General features: G+C 38.1%; 1 protein-coding gene across 1 annotated transcript in view; it reads right to left on the reverse strand.

Annotated features, from left to right (window-relative positions):
- The window catches only part of DYTN (dystrotelin), a 55113-nt gene extending 48078 nt beyond the window's left edge, over window positions 1-7035 (reverse strand). Inside the window, exons 1-2 of the mRNA XM_058664247.1 lie at window positions 6802-7035; window positions 5728-5758 (exon numbers count right to left, since the gene is read on the reverse strand). Of these exons, the coding sequence (XP_058520230.1) occupies window positions 5728-5746 (19 nt within the window). The 5' untranslated portion in view covers window positions 5747-5758; window positions 6802-7035. The remainder of the gene's footprint in view (window positions 1-5727; window positions 5759-6801) is intronic.
- Between the last annotated feature and the right edge of the window lie 9006 nt (window positions 7036-16041).

Below are 16041 nucleotides of genomic sequence, written 5' to 3' on the forward strand. Positions count from 1 at the left end.
GAGATAAAACACAGAATCATATGTTATGGCAGAATCTTAAGGCAAATTTGATGAAAATGAAATGTGAGCACTTGTAGTGTTAAGAGTTTATTAATTGTAGGGGATTGGCATTGTGGTGTAGCAAATAAATCACCATTTACAATGTCAGTATCATCTATGGGAGCCAGCAGTCTCAGATGCTCCACTCCCAATCCAGCTCCCTGCTAACAGCCTTGAAAAAGTAGTGGAAGATGGTCTAAGTGTTTGGGACTCTGATACCCACACGGAAAGCCCAGATGAAGCTCCTGGCTCTCTGGATTCAGCCTGCCTCAGCCCTGGCTGTTGTGGTCGTCGGGAGGGAGAAACAGTGGATAGAGGATCTCTCTCTGTTTGTCGCTCTCTCTCTCTTTGCTTCTACCTTTATCTCTCTATTTCTTTCTGTAACTCTGCCTTTCAAATTAGTAGATAAATGTGTTTTCTTTAAAAGGAGTTTATTAATTCTAGAGCCACTGTCCTGAATCCAGTTGCCCGTGGATTATCTAGAATGACAACCAGATCTTCTGCAAATTCTGACATAATTATTTCTCCCTTTCCAGTATTTCTACTGTGTATGTGTAGAGTTAAAAAACAGCAATAGGAAACAAGTCCCAATCTCACTTACGTGGGCTGACTCCAGGCACCTGATGCAGATTTCAAGGTAATCCTGACATGCCCTGTCAAGGAGATCCTGCTCTGTTTGCTAGAGTGTGGAAGTGACAGAGTGACCCCAGTGCCCCATATTTTATTTCAATACTGAACTCTCGATATTTCTCTAATATTAATACAGATCTGAAACTATTATTTATTAAGTAGCCAATATAAAATTATGAGGTATCTCATTGATAAAGATTAATAATTTAAAAATTCAATTATTTGAAATTTGGTTTCTGTTTTACACTTTCACTAGATCTAAATTCAGAAGAGCCATTTTTTAAGTACTCAATCAGCACAGGTGGCTGATGGCTAACTTACTGACAACAACATTTTAGAGAATATCAAGGAGGAGCTGTTCAGGGTATTGATTGGGGTCCCAAGTTTTCATTATGCATCTGGAAGTTATAATTGCTATTTAGTCTGAGATGATAAGAGTCATTGGAATTGGATATGGGTAAGATAATATCAATCATTTAGGTCATCAAAATACATACTTCATTAGAATAAAACTAGGCTAGCAGAAACCTGAGGAGCACAATTAAAGCTAACAGAAACTCTAAGGAAAATAATTACCTAAGTAACAGAAGAGGAAGAGAAACCCAAGAGAAAGAATGAGAAGAGCGATTCAAATTAGACCAAGATAAAGTGATGGTGTAAAGGTGAATTTTAGAAAGGCGAGACGTTTTAATGATTTAATATCTGGAAGCCAAGAGAAGATTAACTACGGGCTAAAAATAACCACTGGTTGTTACGATTAACTTGATTATTGAATGTCTTTGAAAGAGCGGTTTCAGCGATCATGGGGAAAGGACGGAGCAGTGAATGTAAGGTGAAAATAAAATATAAACAAGACAGCTTTTCAAAGCTGTTTAATCAAAGGGAAAAGGAGAGAGGCATACCTAGAACCACACATAAAAATCAAACTTGTTTTCACAGGCAGAAAGATCCCGTAACACATACATGAGTCAGGAAGAAGTGACCAGCAGAGGGGAAGGAATTGAGGGTTCAGAGAACCAGGGAGCTTGTGGTATTTGATTAAGCAAAGTCCCTCTCAGAGAGCAAATATTCCCCCAATCACCCAATTTCATTGACCCTTCTGGTGATATATAACCCTTATCAGGCAAATAGCACACCGAGGAAATGTGATTCAAGGATCCTTTGTTCAAGTAATCAGGTAAATGGACTCATTTATTTCCTGGCAGACTTGAACTTGGAACTGTGGATTACAGCTGCAGTCACTCTCTTGTGAGGGTGTATAGTTGTGGAATAAAACAACCATTACACAAGGAAGAGCAACCGTCAGCTTGAGACAGATCTCACTTTTTGGTAACAATGCTTCTAAGCCCTGGACAAGTTGGTCCTTCCATGGACTGTTTTATTTTAATTGGCAAATAATTGCAGATATTTATTTAAAAAAAGCATGCTGTTTTGAAATATGTTTATGTGGTAGAATAGCTAAATTGAATTCATTAATCTGTATCTGAACTCACACATTTACTATTTTTGTGATAAGAACACTCAACATCTTCCCAGTAATTTTCAGGGTCACAATATATTGTAATTAGATGTTGTCACTTTGCTATACAGTAGATCTCTTGACTGAGTATTGAATTATAGAAAGTTATAAAACCTCTTTGAACTGAGTTTTCTGTCGAAAACAACAGAAATTTTCTAACTGGTACAACCTCTGAGATAAAAGTGGAGGATGAAAGATGATGCAGGAATGAACTTTAATAGGAAGCTTTTCCTTTATTATTTGGGAATAGGAACAAAGGGGTGGGTATGTTGATAGTGGAACAGGGAAGAGTTCATGTCAGAGACTCCTGGTATTTTTTTTCTTGACAATGGGGACAAGTTCACCCACTTGGAGTTAGGAGAGGGTGGTGTGATAGAAAGGTAAAAAACTAGTGAAATTTTAGATTAATCACAGTGGAGAGTAAGAGAGGAAGCTGATCACAATCTTTGGGAACAGTTTCCAAGCGACTTTGCTGCCCAATATTTCCTGCTAGAGCTTCAATGCATAAGGCTCCCTCCGAAGCAAGGTCTTCACATAGAAGCAGACGCTGGGGCAGACTTGTATTCATTATGCTAAGGGGAAGAAGCCTTGAGGGAAGCGGAAGTATTTTCGAGAGGAATACTGGCTGATTACCACACACTGTTGGCAGTTGCTGAGTTGCTTCTCCAAGTCTTGCTAAGAAGACCTGAAGCAACTGATGGTCAAGGCACTCTTTATGAGTTTAGTGTTTTAAACACTCATGACAGAATCACTTATGATGACACTAATTTTTTCTTGCCCTTCAGCAGTGGGGAAATTTAAAGAATAAAATCAGTGTTTCCATGTCCATTCCTGTGTGTGATACAAGATCTGAGCTCTTTTCATGCCTTGGGTAGATGTAACAGCATGTTTGTATTTTGGGGGCCCCTTTTAAAGTCAGCAGTAGAGGGACAGTTGGCTCCTTCAAGAATTAATCTGTAGTTGGGCAGTAGAGATGACTGGAGGGCATGACTGGGGAAAGCAGACACCAAGTATAGAATTTATTTCTGTTCCCAGTCTTAACACAGATTCCCAGGTCTTCAAAATACTCCAGTGCCAAAAGCAATCATCATAGCAAGTTGCAGCTACAGTGGAACCTCAGCACAGGACCTGTGACCAGATGTTCAGGATAAATCTCTTAGAAGTTTCTATCTCCAAGCATGGCTCTTTACCAAACACAGTCAAAATTTATTGCTAGAGTAGAGTGACCTGAATATGGTTTGAAAAATATGTTCCTTGTCCTTGAGTGCTATGAAGTGTTAACAGTTACACACATGGTTATTTGAGTGCAAAGTAGTATGCTGAACTCCTGAGGAACTTATGGTGCTGAACCAGGCCAGATTCTTCCTGGAGGAACTGGACCACATCACATACCCCACCCAGAGGTCAACCCTCCGTAGCTGCAGGCTCCATATCCACAAGTAAAATTGCTGTTTGTGTACTGACATGCATACATTTTTTTCTCTTGTCATTTTCTGAACAATTTTCTATAAATTTTACTTACATAATATTTTCTTTTTCTAAACATTACAAATCATATAAAAGTGATTTAAAATAAACAGTAAGATGCGTAGGCTATATGTGAATACTGTATCATTTAGTATAAGGGATTTGGGAGTCTATGAACTTTGTTACCTGCAGATGGTCCTAGAGCTAATCCACTGCAAATATAAAGGACCAATTGAATGCTGAATCAATGATCAATACACAATCAGTAGAAGAAACCTCCTGCAGATGAATGGAGGCAGTACTTAAAAAAGTGTTATCAAGAGATCTTTTTGCAGAATCTCCACATTTTGCTCTTTCTTTTCCAACATAAAAATATGCTATAAATATTTTGCTATTCATTATGCCCTTAGTTTTTAAAACTGTTTAGGTTTCAGATAAGACTCCAATGGGAGAGAAAGGGAGGAGTCAGGAAAACCTCTACCCCATGTCTGTAGAAAAAAGACAAACTGGAAATAGATACAATAGTGTGAAATAGGCATACTAGCATAGCATGGCAGGCTGATATGGTGTCACATGCAAAATGAGTGGGTCTCCTGGGGAGATCTGCCACCGGATGTATTTCTTCGAAGACTGATCCTAAAATTTTTCTGATGGTGGAAGAAAAGTCAAGAAAAGAGGAAATAAGTGGATGGATCAAGCTCCAGTATTAGAGAAAAGTAGTTTTTTGTTCTTAGAGGAATAATAATATGACATGTGTTCTTGACTTGGAAGCATTTGCATTCAAAGATTATGGCTTTTGCTTAGGCACACCAGCATCTTCTTTTTCCACAGACATTAAAATGAATGTAATAGAGTCTCTTTCAGTTGGTTGCTGTCTAATTTGAGGAATCAGAAATAAATACTTTATGCCATAGGTGTCCTCAAAGCAGTCCCAGGAAAACAGGATCAGCATCCCAGGACCTTGTTAAATATTCACATGTCTGGCCCCTGCCCCAGGTCTTCTAAATTGCAAACTTTGCAGATGGAATTCAAATTTTTATGAATCTCTCTTGTGATTTTGATGCACATACTAAATTCGAGAAACAGCTCTGGGTAGAGAAAATTGGACTTTGAGTGGGTTACCTGCTGCTGAGTATTAAGCTAATTGACATGAAGCCTCAAATTTGGAAAAAAAAAAAAAAGACAAATTGAATCATCCATAATGTTTTTTGATGAATAGTGTCAGAACTTACAGAATTTTATATAACATGAATAACATTATCAATCTAGATTTTTAGTTAGAGAAATTAAGTTGCAAGTAGATCCATCAATAACGATGTCACAGACTAGTCCTAGGCCTAACATGGTCTTCTGAGGGATAAGAATAAAGGAGAATTATAATAATTTATCAAATGCTGCTATACTAAAAGCTATGGTATATTTCTATGAACTCTGGGCTCACATAGTGTTGCAAACTTACCCTGACATTAAAGTATCTATAATTATCATATGTGTGAAATGAAGACAAATGAAAATAAGATACTTTTTGTCTATTTAAACAGTCGCCTAAAACATCATTTTATCAATACATGGTCCTTTGTTAAAATATTTTTGCTGCTATGGAAACAATAGGCCAAGTTTCTTTTTAGAAGAGAGAAAGAGGTAGACAAGTATGTGGCACAGAAGGATGAAGCACTGCTTGGAATATCTGCATCCTGTAAGGGAGTGACTGTTGGGAGTCTTGGCTGGTCCACTTGTAATACAACTTCCTGCTAATGCACCCTGGAAGGCAGGTGATGGGTGACATTCTTGGTCCAGTGCCATTCACATGGCAGACTCCGAGGACTGTTGCTACCGTTTGGAGAATAACCAAGCGGATACTCTCTCCTCTCTTTCTGCCTTTGAAATAGACGAAAAAAATTAACCATTTTAAAAAGTGAAGGAGAAAGTTATTTTAACCACCTAACAATTGTGTTTTCACCCATAAATTCAAATATCCATTCTTGGGCAACTCAGGTCTAAAAATACATCTGTATCTGTTTTGCTTTATTTTGCTTTCAAATTGTTTTCAGAAACTTGTCCATCATACCTACCTTGTTTATCAGGGTCCATTTCATGAAATTCCTGGAATGACAGGAAGAGGGTCTTTGTAAGGAGAAATAAACTGGTACACTTAGCAGAAGGTTTCTCAGTAATGATGGTAGTGGGAAAGAGACAGGCAAGCAGATCAATCATTTTACAAGTGGAATATTGACTATGAAATGCCCAGGAAGGCTGCAAAATCTCTTGGGAGGATAAAAAGGAAGAACATAAGGATCAAGACTCTTTAGGCTGGTCATACTTCTTAGAAAGTTAAGAATTCTGGAAATTGATACTTTGTTCAGAACTTTTGAGCTTTTTATTGGACTATTACCTCACTTTAAAGAATACATGAATTTATTAGAATTTTAAGGAAAAAATTTACAGCTTTCAATGCTTGATATTTTGATGGTTTTATGCTAAATAATTCCACATTTAACATTTCTAATCAATAAAATCTATCACCTACATGTGTACATACACATATGTGTGTCTACACATAATTTAGTCCATGGTCAATACATTATTTAAAAATAGTCAATTAGATACTATATTAATTGTTTTACATTATATATACTATTCAAATTTTGTGCACACAGGCATTGCCTTTCAACAAAAAATGAGTTGTACTCTAAGAAAATCTTACGCTTTCTAAAAAACAAAGCACCATCATTTGTTAATGTAGATACTTGAAAGATATTTTAAAAAGTTACATGATACTTAAATTAATAACATCATACCTTCCATTGAATGAATTCAAGCATAAAGTTTTGTTGGCAGATAATAAATATTTTACCAAAAAAGAAAGAAAGAAAGAAAGAAGGAAGGAAGGAAGGAAAGAAAGAAAATGGATTACATTAACTCTTCAAAAATATGACAGCATAACCTAGAAAGTCCCCAAATATACTTAGGCACAATCTGTTTTGAAAAGTCATAGCAAGGGCAATCAGTTTAGAACTTTTGTTGAAATCGAAATGCCTCCCTAATTTCTGCGTGAAGCTCCCAGGTGGGTGTAGAAGCGTCTGGCCTTCTGTCCTTTAGACTGTACAACTGAATTCAATCTGTCTGCCTCCAGTCCAAGTCCTTACCTTGCCTAGTTCCCCTGAAGAAGCATTTCAGTCCAGCATTCAGTATTCCAGGAGAGGTACAGTGAAGAAATTAGACTTCCAAGTGTGGCATTCCCACGTAGAGTTGATTTCTTGTTCTGACTGCCCAGCAATGGGTTTCAAAACTATGATGTTCAAGGCTGCATCATTTTAAGCGCTCTCAGAAGTACATTCATTAGTAATGAAGATCATGAATAACTTAAAGCTGCTCCAACATCTCTATTTCAAAGGGCCATTTCTGTATTGGTTTCAAGCGTAGAGGCAAGGAAAACATCGTCTAGATGCCACTGAGAGCAAGGGTTACCACACGATTACAAAACACTTAGAAGGGCTCCATATCCCCGCTAGCAATCACCTTACCAAGTAACCAAGAGTGACCTAGGAATGAAATCTACTTACATTTGCTTACTCTTTTTATAGCTACAGAAGTATGGATTTTTTCAATATGTGTTAATTATAACGCAAGTTTTCAAAAGGATCCTAAGACAATCATGTATCACTTCAGGGTAGGACTATATTGAGAGTATTTATTAAGTTTCTTCCTCTTTGTGCCTCATCTGAGTCCACTTACATAAACCTAGATGGTGTAATTTACTGTACACCTAGGCTAGATGTTATAGCTTATTTCTCCTAGATTACAAATATGTATATCATGCTATTCTGAGTACTGTAGGCAGCTGCACGACAATGACTGAGATTTTTGAGTCTAGACACAGAGAACGTGCAATCAGGCATAGGTAGAAGGAATTTTTCATCTGCCTTATATTCTTGTGCCATTCATTATTGACTGAGACATCGTGGTTCAGGCATGTCTGTTATTAGTACAGATGTACATTTCCTTTACATTTTAAGGCATATTCTGAAAGTCCTATCTTTCTAAAGATGTTTAGCCTGAAAAAAAATCTGATCTAATCCTAGCAGAGTTTTGAAAGACCTGTCACATGAACTACCTTGTTGGAACACTGCCATTCACCTCTTCAGTCTCATGAGAAGGAAAGTGCTGATTTTGTGAGAACTCAAAGCCGGCGTGTTACTCTGTGCGCAATACCTGGAGAGCCCAAACGCCCAAGAGTCCACAGTCGCGAGTGACATGTGTAAAATTCATTTGATAAGTAGGCACAAATCTGCTCCAGACTGTTCCATCAGAAAAATCTATTTTGAAAAGATGGTATGATGTCCAAGAACAGCCAATTTATTCCCTTTTTTTGAAAAAAAAATTAACATCAAAGTTCTAGTTTAAAAAGAACTGTAGCATGGTAATTTCACTATGAAAACTACTTCACAATGGGGCAAAACTGGAGGAGTGTGGGTAACAATCTCACTTCTTTTTGTCTATATGAATCATATTGATTTTTTGGAAACAGATAAGACAAATCTACAAAGGGAGCAAATCTGTATTTCATGACATCTCTGCTTGAGGATTTCAAACTTGAGGTTGAAATGATGTTTAGAAGTTTCATATTATCTTTTACTTACATGTAGATCTTACACGGTGTCTGAGGTATTGACAATGGGACAAAGTTTGATTGTTTTTGTGAATGCTGCGTTCAGATGTAATTAGGTTGACTGAATTTGAGAAATTAAGAATCTAGGCATCAAAAATACATAATCTTCCAGTCAAATAATCAAATGTCTAAGCACATAATAATAATCTAGGAGAAGTTGGAAAGTAATTTAGGCAAATGAGCAATTGATCCTCCAGGTTCTTAGTGTTACTTGATTTTGAGAAGCTTTCTGGAAAAGCTCTGAGGGTTGTTTTGGGTTTCACTTACTTCTGTTTAACTGAAACTTCGTAAGTAACTACTCCAGACAGACCCAATCACACTGACTTTCCTTCTCTTTTCAAAATATGTTTTGAGTTTCAGATACAATCTACTTATACAATTTTATAACATTGAATGATTGAGGACGTCTTTTTTCCATAATGTGTTGGTAGTGTGTAGTAATTGAGGCTGTCCTTAAATTCTGAAACAGCTTCACCTTGAGGAAGGAAGCAGGTAGATTGCTTGCTCTTCCTACACAATCGTAGGTTTTGTACTAGACAGAAGCTGGGCAATGGCTCATGATGGTGTGTTGGTTGTGGTGTTCTCTGCAGTTTGTATTTTGTTCACTCTCTCTTTATCTGATTCATCTACACTCATAAACATTTGAAGATTGTAACTCCCAAGAAAGAAAGAGGAACCTTGATATACTAATACTGCAAGATGCATGGATAGTCCCTTAGAAAATTACAGGATGGTCTGTTGTCTTTATTTACATGATGAACAATTTCAGGGGAAAGTTAGTTGGTAAAATTGAACCAAGAACAAACAGAAAATCTATACCAAGCAAGATAGAGCCAATCCTTATTCTTTCCCATTTTTATTTGATCATTAATTGGCATTTTGTTTGAAAGTCAGGAAAACAGGCCCGGCACGATAGAGTAGTTGTTAAAGTCCTTGCCCTATATGCCCGGGATCCCATACGGTCACTGGTTCTTATCCCGGCAGCCCTGCTTCCCATCCAGTTCCCTGCTTGTGGCCTGGGAAGGCAGTTGACGATGGATGGCCCAAAGCTTTGGAACCCTGCACCTGCATGGGAGACCTGGAAGAACTCCTGGCTTCAAATTGGCACAGCTCCAGCTGTTGTGGCTGCTTGGGGAGTGAACCAGTAGACGGAAGATCTTCCTGTCTGTCTCTCCTCCTTTCTGTATATTTGCCTTTCAATAAAAAAAAAGAAAGTCAGGAAAACAGAGACAGACAGAGATCTCCCAATTACAGGTTGCTCAAATGCCTACACATGCATGGCTAAAGTCAGGAATATGAGACTTCATCTAGATCTCCTACCTTGATGGAAATGTCCTAGACATTTGAGCCATAATCTGCTGCCTCCAGGCAGAACCAAGAATAGGACGTGGAGCTGAGACTCAGCCCAGACAGTCTGATATAGGATGCCAGGTGTCCATGTTACATCTCTACTGCACCAACTGCCTGCCACAACTATTAATATTATTCTAAATAAATATTTTCTTTTAAATAGATGATGTCGTTTTGTTGATTTTCTCAATGATCATTTATATTTCTGTTGTTGTTATACATATTCTGCTTCTTATTTCATGACTTTGGTTATAGCCTTCAGATCTAGTTAGAGGTATCAAGGCATCTAAATTCCAGTTAGAAAATATAATAGAAAGATTTAATTCACAGTTAGACAAGCATTAAAAATATTTATGTTGGAATCGGGAAGTTTCTTTGCCCTTCTCCATGCATTACTTTATGGGGCACATGATGTCAGTCTATGTAATTAGTGAGTGATTTTAGCATTACATATTTGCTTAAGGTGCTTTACTACAGGGTAGAATTTCTGTCCCTTGTACATATCCTATCCTATTTTCTTATATTCTATATCAGCACATTGTTACAGATGTATCATATATTTTCTCTTTCATAAACCTAGAATCGATTATTCCTGGTTTCTTTGAGTGGAGAATAGTTTTAGAATCCCAGCTCTGGGTACAAACAGCTGTGGAGATGCAGCAGTTTTTGAGCCTTTTTATAACGTCATTATGGTATCTAATTTCAATCCAGCAATCCAAAACATCGAGTTTTTTCTTTCCTCCCCTCTCCCATTCCCTATTTGTTTTACCCTTCTCCAACATGGATTACCATGACTTCAAAAAGCATTGGTCTATTTGCCTATTTGTTTAGTCTTCAGCATGTTGTTTAAAGCACTCTCTTTTTGTCTGGATAGATTTTCCTCAGACCTGAAGTCTATTTCTCCTGTGTCTCCTTCATTGGCTCCTCCTGGCAGCCCTGGTCTTTAAATATGGGGGTACATGTGCTCACTTTAGCAGCACATATACTAAATATTGGAGTGTATGTATTCCAGAAACATCTTTATCTTTATTTTCCGTCTCTTACTCCACACGCTGTAGGTCTCTCAACACTTTTAAGCAAGTGATTCACAAATTGGCTAATTCTAGCCTTGACCTCTTCTCTGAACCATACACTCATTGGTAACTTGAGACCACTGTGTAGTTGTAAACTTGACTGAATGTTTAGAAAATATCTAATATCTTGACTGAATGCCTAGAGAATGTTTAGAACAAATGAATATCCTTGCCATTGTGGAACTTTCATTCTAGTGTAGGAGACAGACTATATTCAATGAGTATAATATATAAACAATTATAATGTATTACTTTCTGCTATGGAATAAAATAGAGGAACAGGGGACTTGAGATTGTTGAGATGGAGTTTATTAGCATGTTGCATGTAAGCTTTATCAAGAAAGTGAACAAAGACTTGAAGGAAGTAATGATGTTGGACAAGTGCCACTTAGAGAACGAGTGTTATAGGTAAATAGAGGTCTAACCAAAGCCCATGAAGTGAGTTTGTACCTGTCAGAAAAAAATGTATTGCCAAAGGATCTGTGTGGTTGCAGAGAGTGGGAAAAGTATGGAAGATAATAGTAGGAGAGTATAACAGAAAGATTAAAAGTTGGGATGGGGACAACATGCATAGAGCCTTTTAGGTCACTGTAAGGACTTGGCCTAGTAAGCGAAGAGCCTCTGCAGGCTTTTGAACAGAGCTGACACACAAATGGATTCATGTTTTAAGTGTCTTGTTGGCTACTACATTAAGAATTGAAAGGAGAGAGATGACTTTGGTAGCTCATCAATAAACCGAACTGCTGGTTATGGTAGAAATTAGCTTCTTATAAATTCAGAAGAATATTTTGAAGGTAGAGCCAGGATTTCCTGTGATTGAGTAGAATATAAGATACTAAGAAGTCATGGATAACTTCATGTGCCTTAGTTCCTTTTTGTTATGGCTTTGTGCAAGGAGCAGGTTTGAAGTAGAAGTTGTTGCAATTTTGAATTAAGATGGCAGCAGTTCAGACCTGTTGAACTATCAAAACTGCTTGAGCAGGACCCTTGGAGCATGCCTCACATTGGAGACCTGGGATGGGTGGGAGACTGGGTGAGGCTTTTACCTTTGTTTCTCCCCTGACCCCAGACACAGGGAAAAAATGATATTAGTGTGGAAACAATGGTATTACCCACTTTCCTGTAGCCCTTGACCCTTTGTACCCTAACCAACTAAGTAAGATTATTTAAAATAAATAAATAATTAAAAAGATGTTATAATTTGTTATAGTTAAGTGCACATATCAAGTAGGATACAGGAGACTGAAGGTTGGAAGGCATGTTAGCCTGGTGATGGAAGTTTGGAAGTTATCTGACTATGGATGGTCTCTAAAGCAATGGGGCCGGATGATCTCATTAAAAATGCCGACAGAGAAGATAACCAAGGGGCAGTGCAGCATTACAAAGACACAAGAGGAACCATTAGAGAAGACTAGAGAGTGGAACCATGCATATGTCACATCCTGAAATGCAAGTGAAGAAGAATTGAAGAATGAGAAGAATTGAAGAAGGTTGAAAGAATGAGTTGCTCAACTACGTTGCTATGACATGAATGTTTGTGTCCCCTACGAAATTCATATGTTGTAAACTAATCATCAATGTGATGGTTTTAAGTTGTGAGGCCCCTGGGAAGTGATAAGGTCATGAGGGAAGTATTTCCATGAATGGGACATGTGTCTTTATAAAAGTGGTCCCAGAGAGCTTCTTGCCCCTTCCACATGTGAGGACACTGATATGGCACCATAAAGAACTAATGAGTAAATCCTCAGCTCATGATGACTCTTTTGGTACGTTGACCTTGCATTTTCTAGCCTCCATAATTATGAGAAGTAAGTTTCTGTGATTTAAAAGCCACCTAGTTGTGTTTTGCTACAGCATCCTGAAAGAATTAAGATACATATCAGGTGCTACTGATAGGTCAAGAAAACATAGAATTGTTGTTACAGAGTTTGGGATATAGAGTGCTAGAAAGTTCTGAGTTTTCGTGGTCTGACCAATGCAGTGCCTGTGTCAAAGTTGAGCCTCCTCAGTGGCTCAGATGGAGCGTTGGACAGCATATCCAGGTTCACATGGAGGATATGGTAGTACATTGGAGCCTACATAGGACACCTGGTACCAGAACAGAGGACAGAACAAATTGATCAACTACCCCAGCCAAGTATTGGCAGTGAAACTCTGGGCAAGCGGAGATGCTAAGGTGGACTGTGTCAGCCAGTGGATTCTGAAAAGAGTTCATCGTGCTTGGAATGGCAAAATTGGCAGCAATTCAGAACAGATGAACTATCTAAACCACTTGAGCAGTGCCCTCAGCGCATGCCCCATAGTGGGGATCCTGGGATGGTTGGGAGAGTGGGTATGGTTTCTCCCTTTGACTCTTTCGTTCTCCCAGATACAGGAAGGCAAAATAAAATGTGGAAACATGGACTTACCTACTTTCCTGTAGTCAAGGACCTTTGAGCCCTAATCAACTATGTAAAGATCATCAAAATAAAAAGAAAAAAGAAATGAGAAAACAGAAAGTTCTGAGGTTTTCAACTTTCATTCAGGGCACATAAAGGGTGATGATTAATATAAGGAATCTTGCCTGCTATAATTCCACTTCTCTTTTTCTTAAGGAAGCATTGAGTGGTGAGTGAAACAAAATGATTATTCTGGGAGGAAAAAATTATAAGAACAGAGTTCATCACTGCATTTTGCATACATGAAGATCATTTTTTGGGAGTGGATAAAACCTTGATCTGATAGTATTGCACAAGCATGACTCCTATGTGTGGTTCTGGACCAAGATACATTAGTTTGTGGACATTTACCCAGAGGTAGCACACCGAAAAGAAGAGAGGAGACTGTGCATTCTGTAAAACCCTTGTTTACGGATTCTTTGTATAGAAATCATGTTTTGTACCAATGATGTGAAAAAAAAAGGTCTTTGATTAGCAGTCTCTGCATGTTCATAATTTCTGCCCAGAAGAAATTAATATGAGGCACAGAGCAGCTGCTCACTGTTGGAAGAGTTACCAGTTGGTTTCCAGCTCAGACACGAGCTTGGGTAACCTTTCTGTGTCCTCTGCAGTGTGAGCAAACATCCATCTCTGGGCCAAGACTGTTGCAGAGCTAAAGATGCTCACTTTAAGTCTAGCAGAGGAGAAAATAGAAGTCATACAGGGTATTAGATCACACTTATGTATGAAGGGAATAGTGGGAAGATAAAGCTCTTCATCTTATTTCTGTCTCTTTGAGTCCCATAATTGTCATCTCCATGAAATAAAAAGAAACAGGTAATGAATTGGCTGAGAAAGGAAAAGCCACTCCACCAAGTTAGACTGAAGAGGCTTGAGTAAGATAAGGTTCAGTGGAATTCCAGGCAGGGCAAATGGTATACACAAAGTGAGATTCATAGGATTGTAGTTCACCAGTTTGGATGGCATTAAGACATCCTGAACTATTTACTGGAGAGTAAGTAACAGTGCCTGCTATAGTTACAAGAGCATACACACACTTGATCCATATTTCAATAAAATTACTATTTTGTTTATAAAATACCCTTTGAATAATGTTTTACTTTTTCTACAGAATATCTTTTTTATGAATTTACAATGACTATTTTTAGAGTTATTTATTTGTTTTGGAAAGGCAGATTAGATTTACACACAGAAGGAGAGATAGAGAGAAAGGTTCCATCCACTGGTTCACTCCCTAAATGGCCACAGTGGATGGAGCTGAGCTGATCTAAAGCCAGGAGCCAAGTTTCTTTCAGGTCTTCCACCTGGGCACAGGGTCCCAAGACTTTGAGTCATCCTCTATTACTCTCTCAAGCCACAAGCAGAAGGCTGGATGGGAAGCAGAGTATCTGGGATAATAACTGGTACCCATATGGGATCTCAGAAGTTGTAAGGTGAGGATTTAGTCATTGAGCCATTACATGGGCCCTATAATGACCATTTTGAGAGTACAGTGAATTATTCTTAGTAAGCTCCCATTTAAGTTGCTTATTGTGGGAAAACCAGAGGTGAGATTTTTCAAGTTGTCTCATTACATATAACAAACTTATATTTTGGCATATCATTTTGAAAATAATCTCCTTGAACAATATTTTAGAAGTGGCACCATTGTCTTTAATAAACAATAAATACTGAAGCTTTTTCCCAACATAGTTGCATATTTTATATGCAAATATATAGTAAGAAAAATCAATTTGTTGTGCTCTCTATTCCAGAAAATTTTGGTCACCTTGTACACAGCTGAAAGATGTAGTAGTTCATATTCATTCTGGAAAACACAGAATGTTGGGGATGGAGCTGATTGGGCAATTCTTCCTAGACACCCAACAATTGAAAAAGCAGCAATTGATTACTTCACTGGTCATAGCATGTAACCCATTAGGTTGATCACTAAACAGCAGGGCCTCGGTGCTGAAATGTGATGTGTGCTCCTGGATACACTCTCTGCTCCATCTTTTGACCTGGTTCTGAGTGCCAAGTGGTTCACATACCTGATTCAAGGTCTATATTGAAGGTTTGCTTGGGTTTCTTGGTCCAGATTGCATCTTCCAATGTGATTCAATTTTATCATGACAAAGCCCTGCATGTTGAAAGGGTCACGACCACCTGTCTGGCTCTATGCAGAGTGCCCCTCAGACCCACCCAGTTAATGTTCTTTCTGGTCACACTCCTTCGGTTAAGCAGGCTGCAAGGAGAGTGGTAGGATTAGGACCCAGAATGAGTGTCGGGCAAACAAACTTTAACCTTTCTTCACAATAACATCTCATGAAGCTTTTATTCTGGCAACAGGCAAGTCACTCATGGGTTTGAAACCGTCCCTGTCATGATGATGTAAAGCACTGTGGAAGCATCGGAAACTTTCCCAAATCTTCAGAAAGTATCTTGTACTTTAAGAGCTACTTAAACATATAGAAAAAGCACAGAGATCAGCAGTTTTTTCTTTCTTCTTCTTTTTTTTTTTTTTAATCAAAGTGAGCCCTGGGCTTTCCAAAGTATCTAATTGACATTTTTATAGGGTCCTATTAGTTTTAAAATATATGAGTATATTGGTTTGACGACTCCTGCTTTAATAAAAGAGTGTAATTTGTACTTAAATCAGGCAATTTTATGATTACAAAATGCTGTTCTTTCAAAATCTAGCTTTTCAGGTCATCTTTGGTGTCATGGAAGAGAGCTGTAATCAATCCATATTAAGGAAACAGTGAGATTTGTTGTAGACATTGTTTCCAAGAGAGTCTAAGGGAACACAGTGCATAGTGAGGGCCTATGGAAGTGATGGCAGACTTCACAGGCCTAACAGGGGTCTTCTCCAGTTGG

The sequence above is a fragment of the Ochotona princeps genome, chromosome 5, assembly GCF_030435755.1.
Source record: "Ochotona princeps isolate mOchPri1 chromosome 5, mOchPri1.hap1, whole genome shotgun sequence".
NCBI lineage: Eukaryota > Metazoa > Chordata > Mammalia > Lagomorpha > Ochotonidae > Ochotona > Ochotona princeps.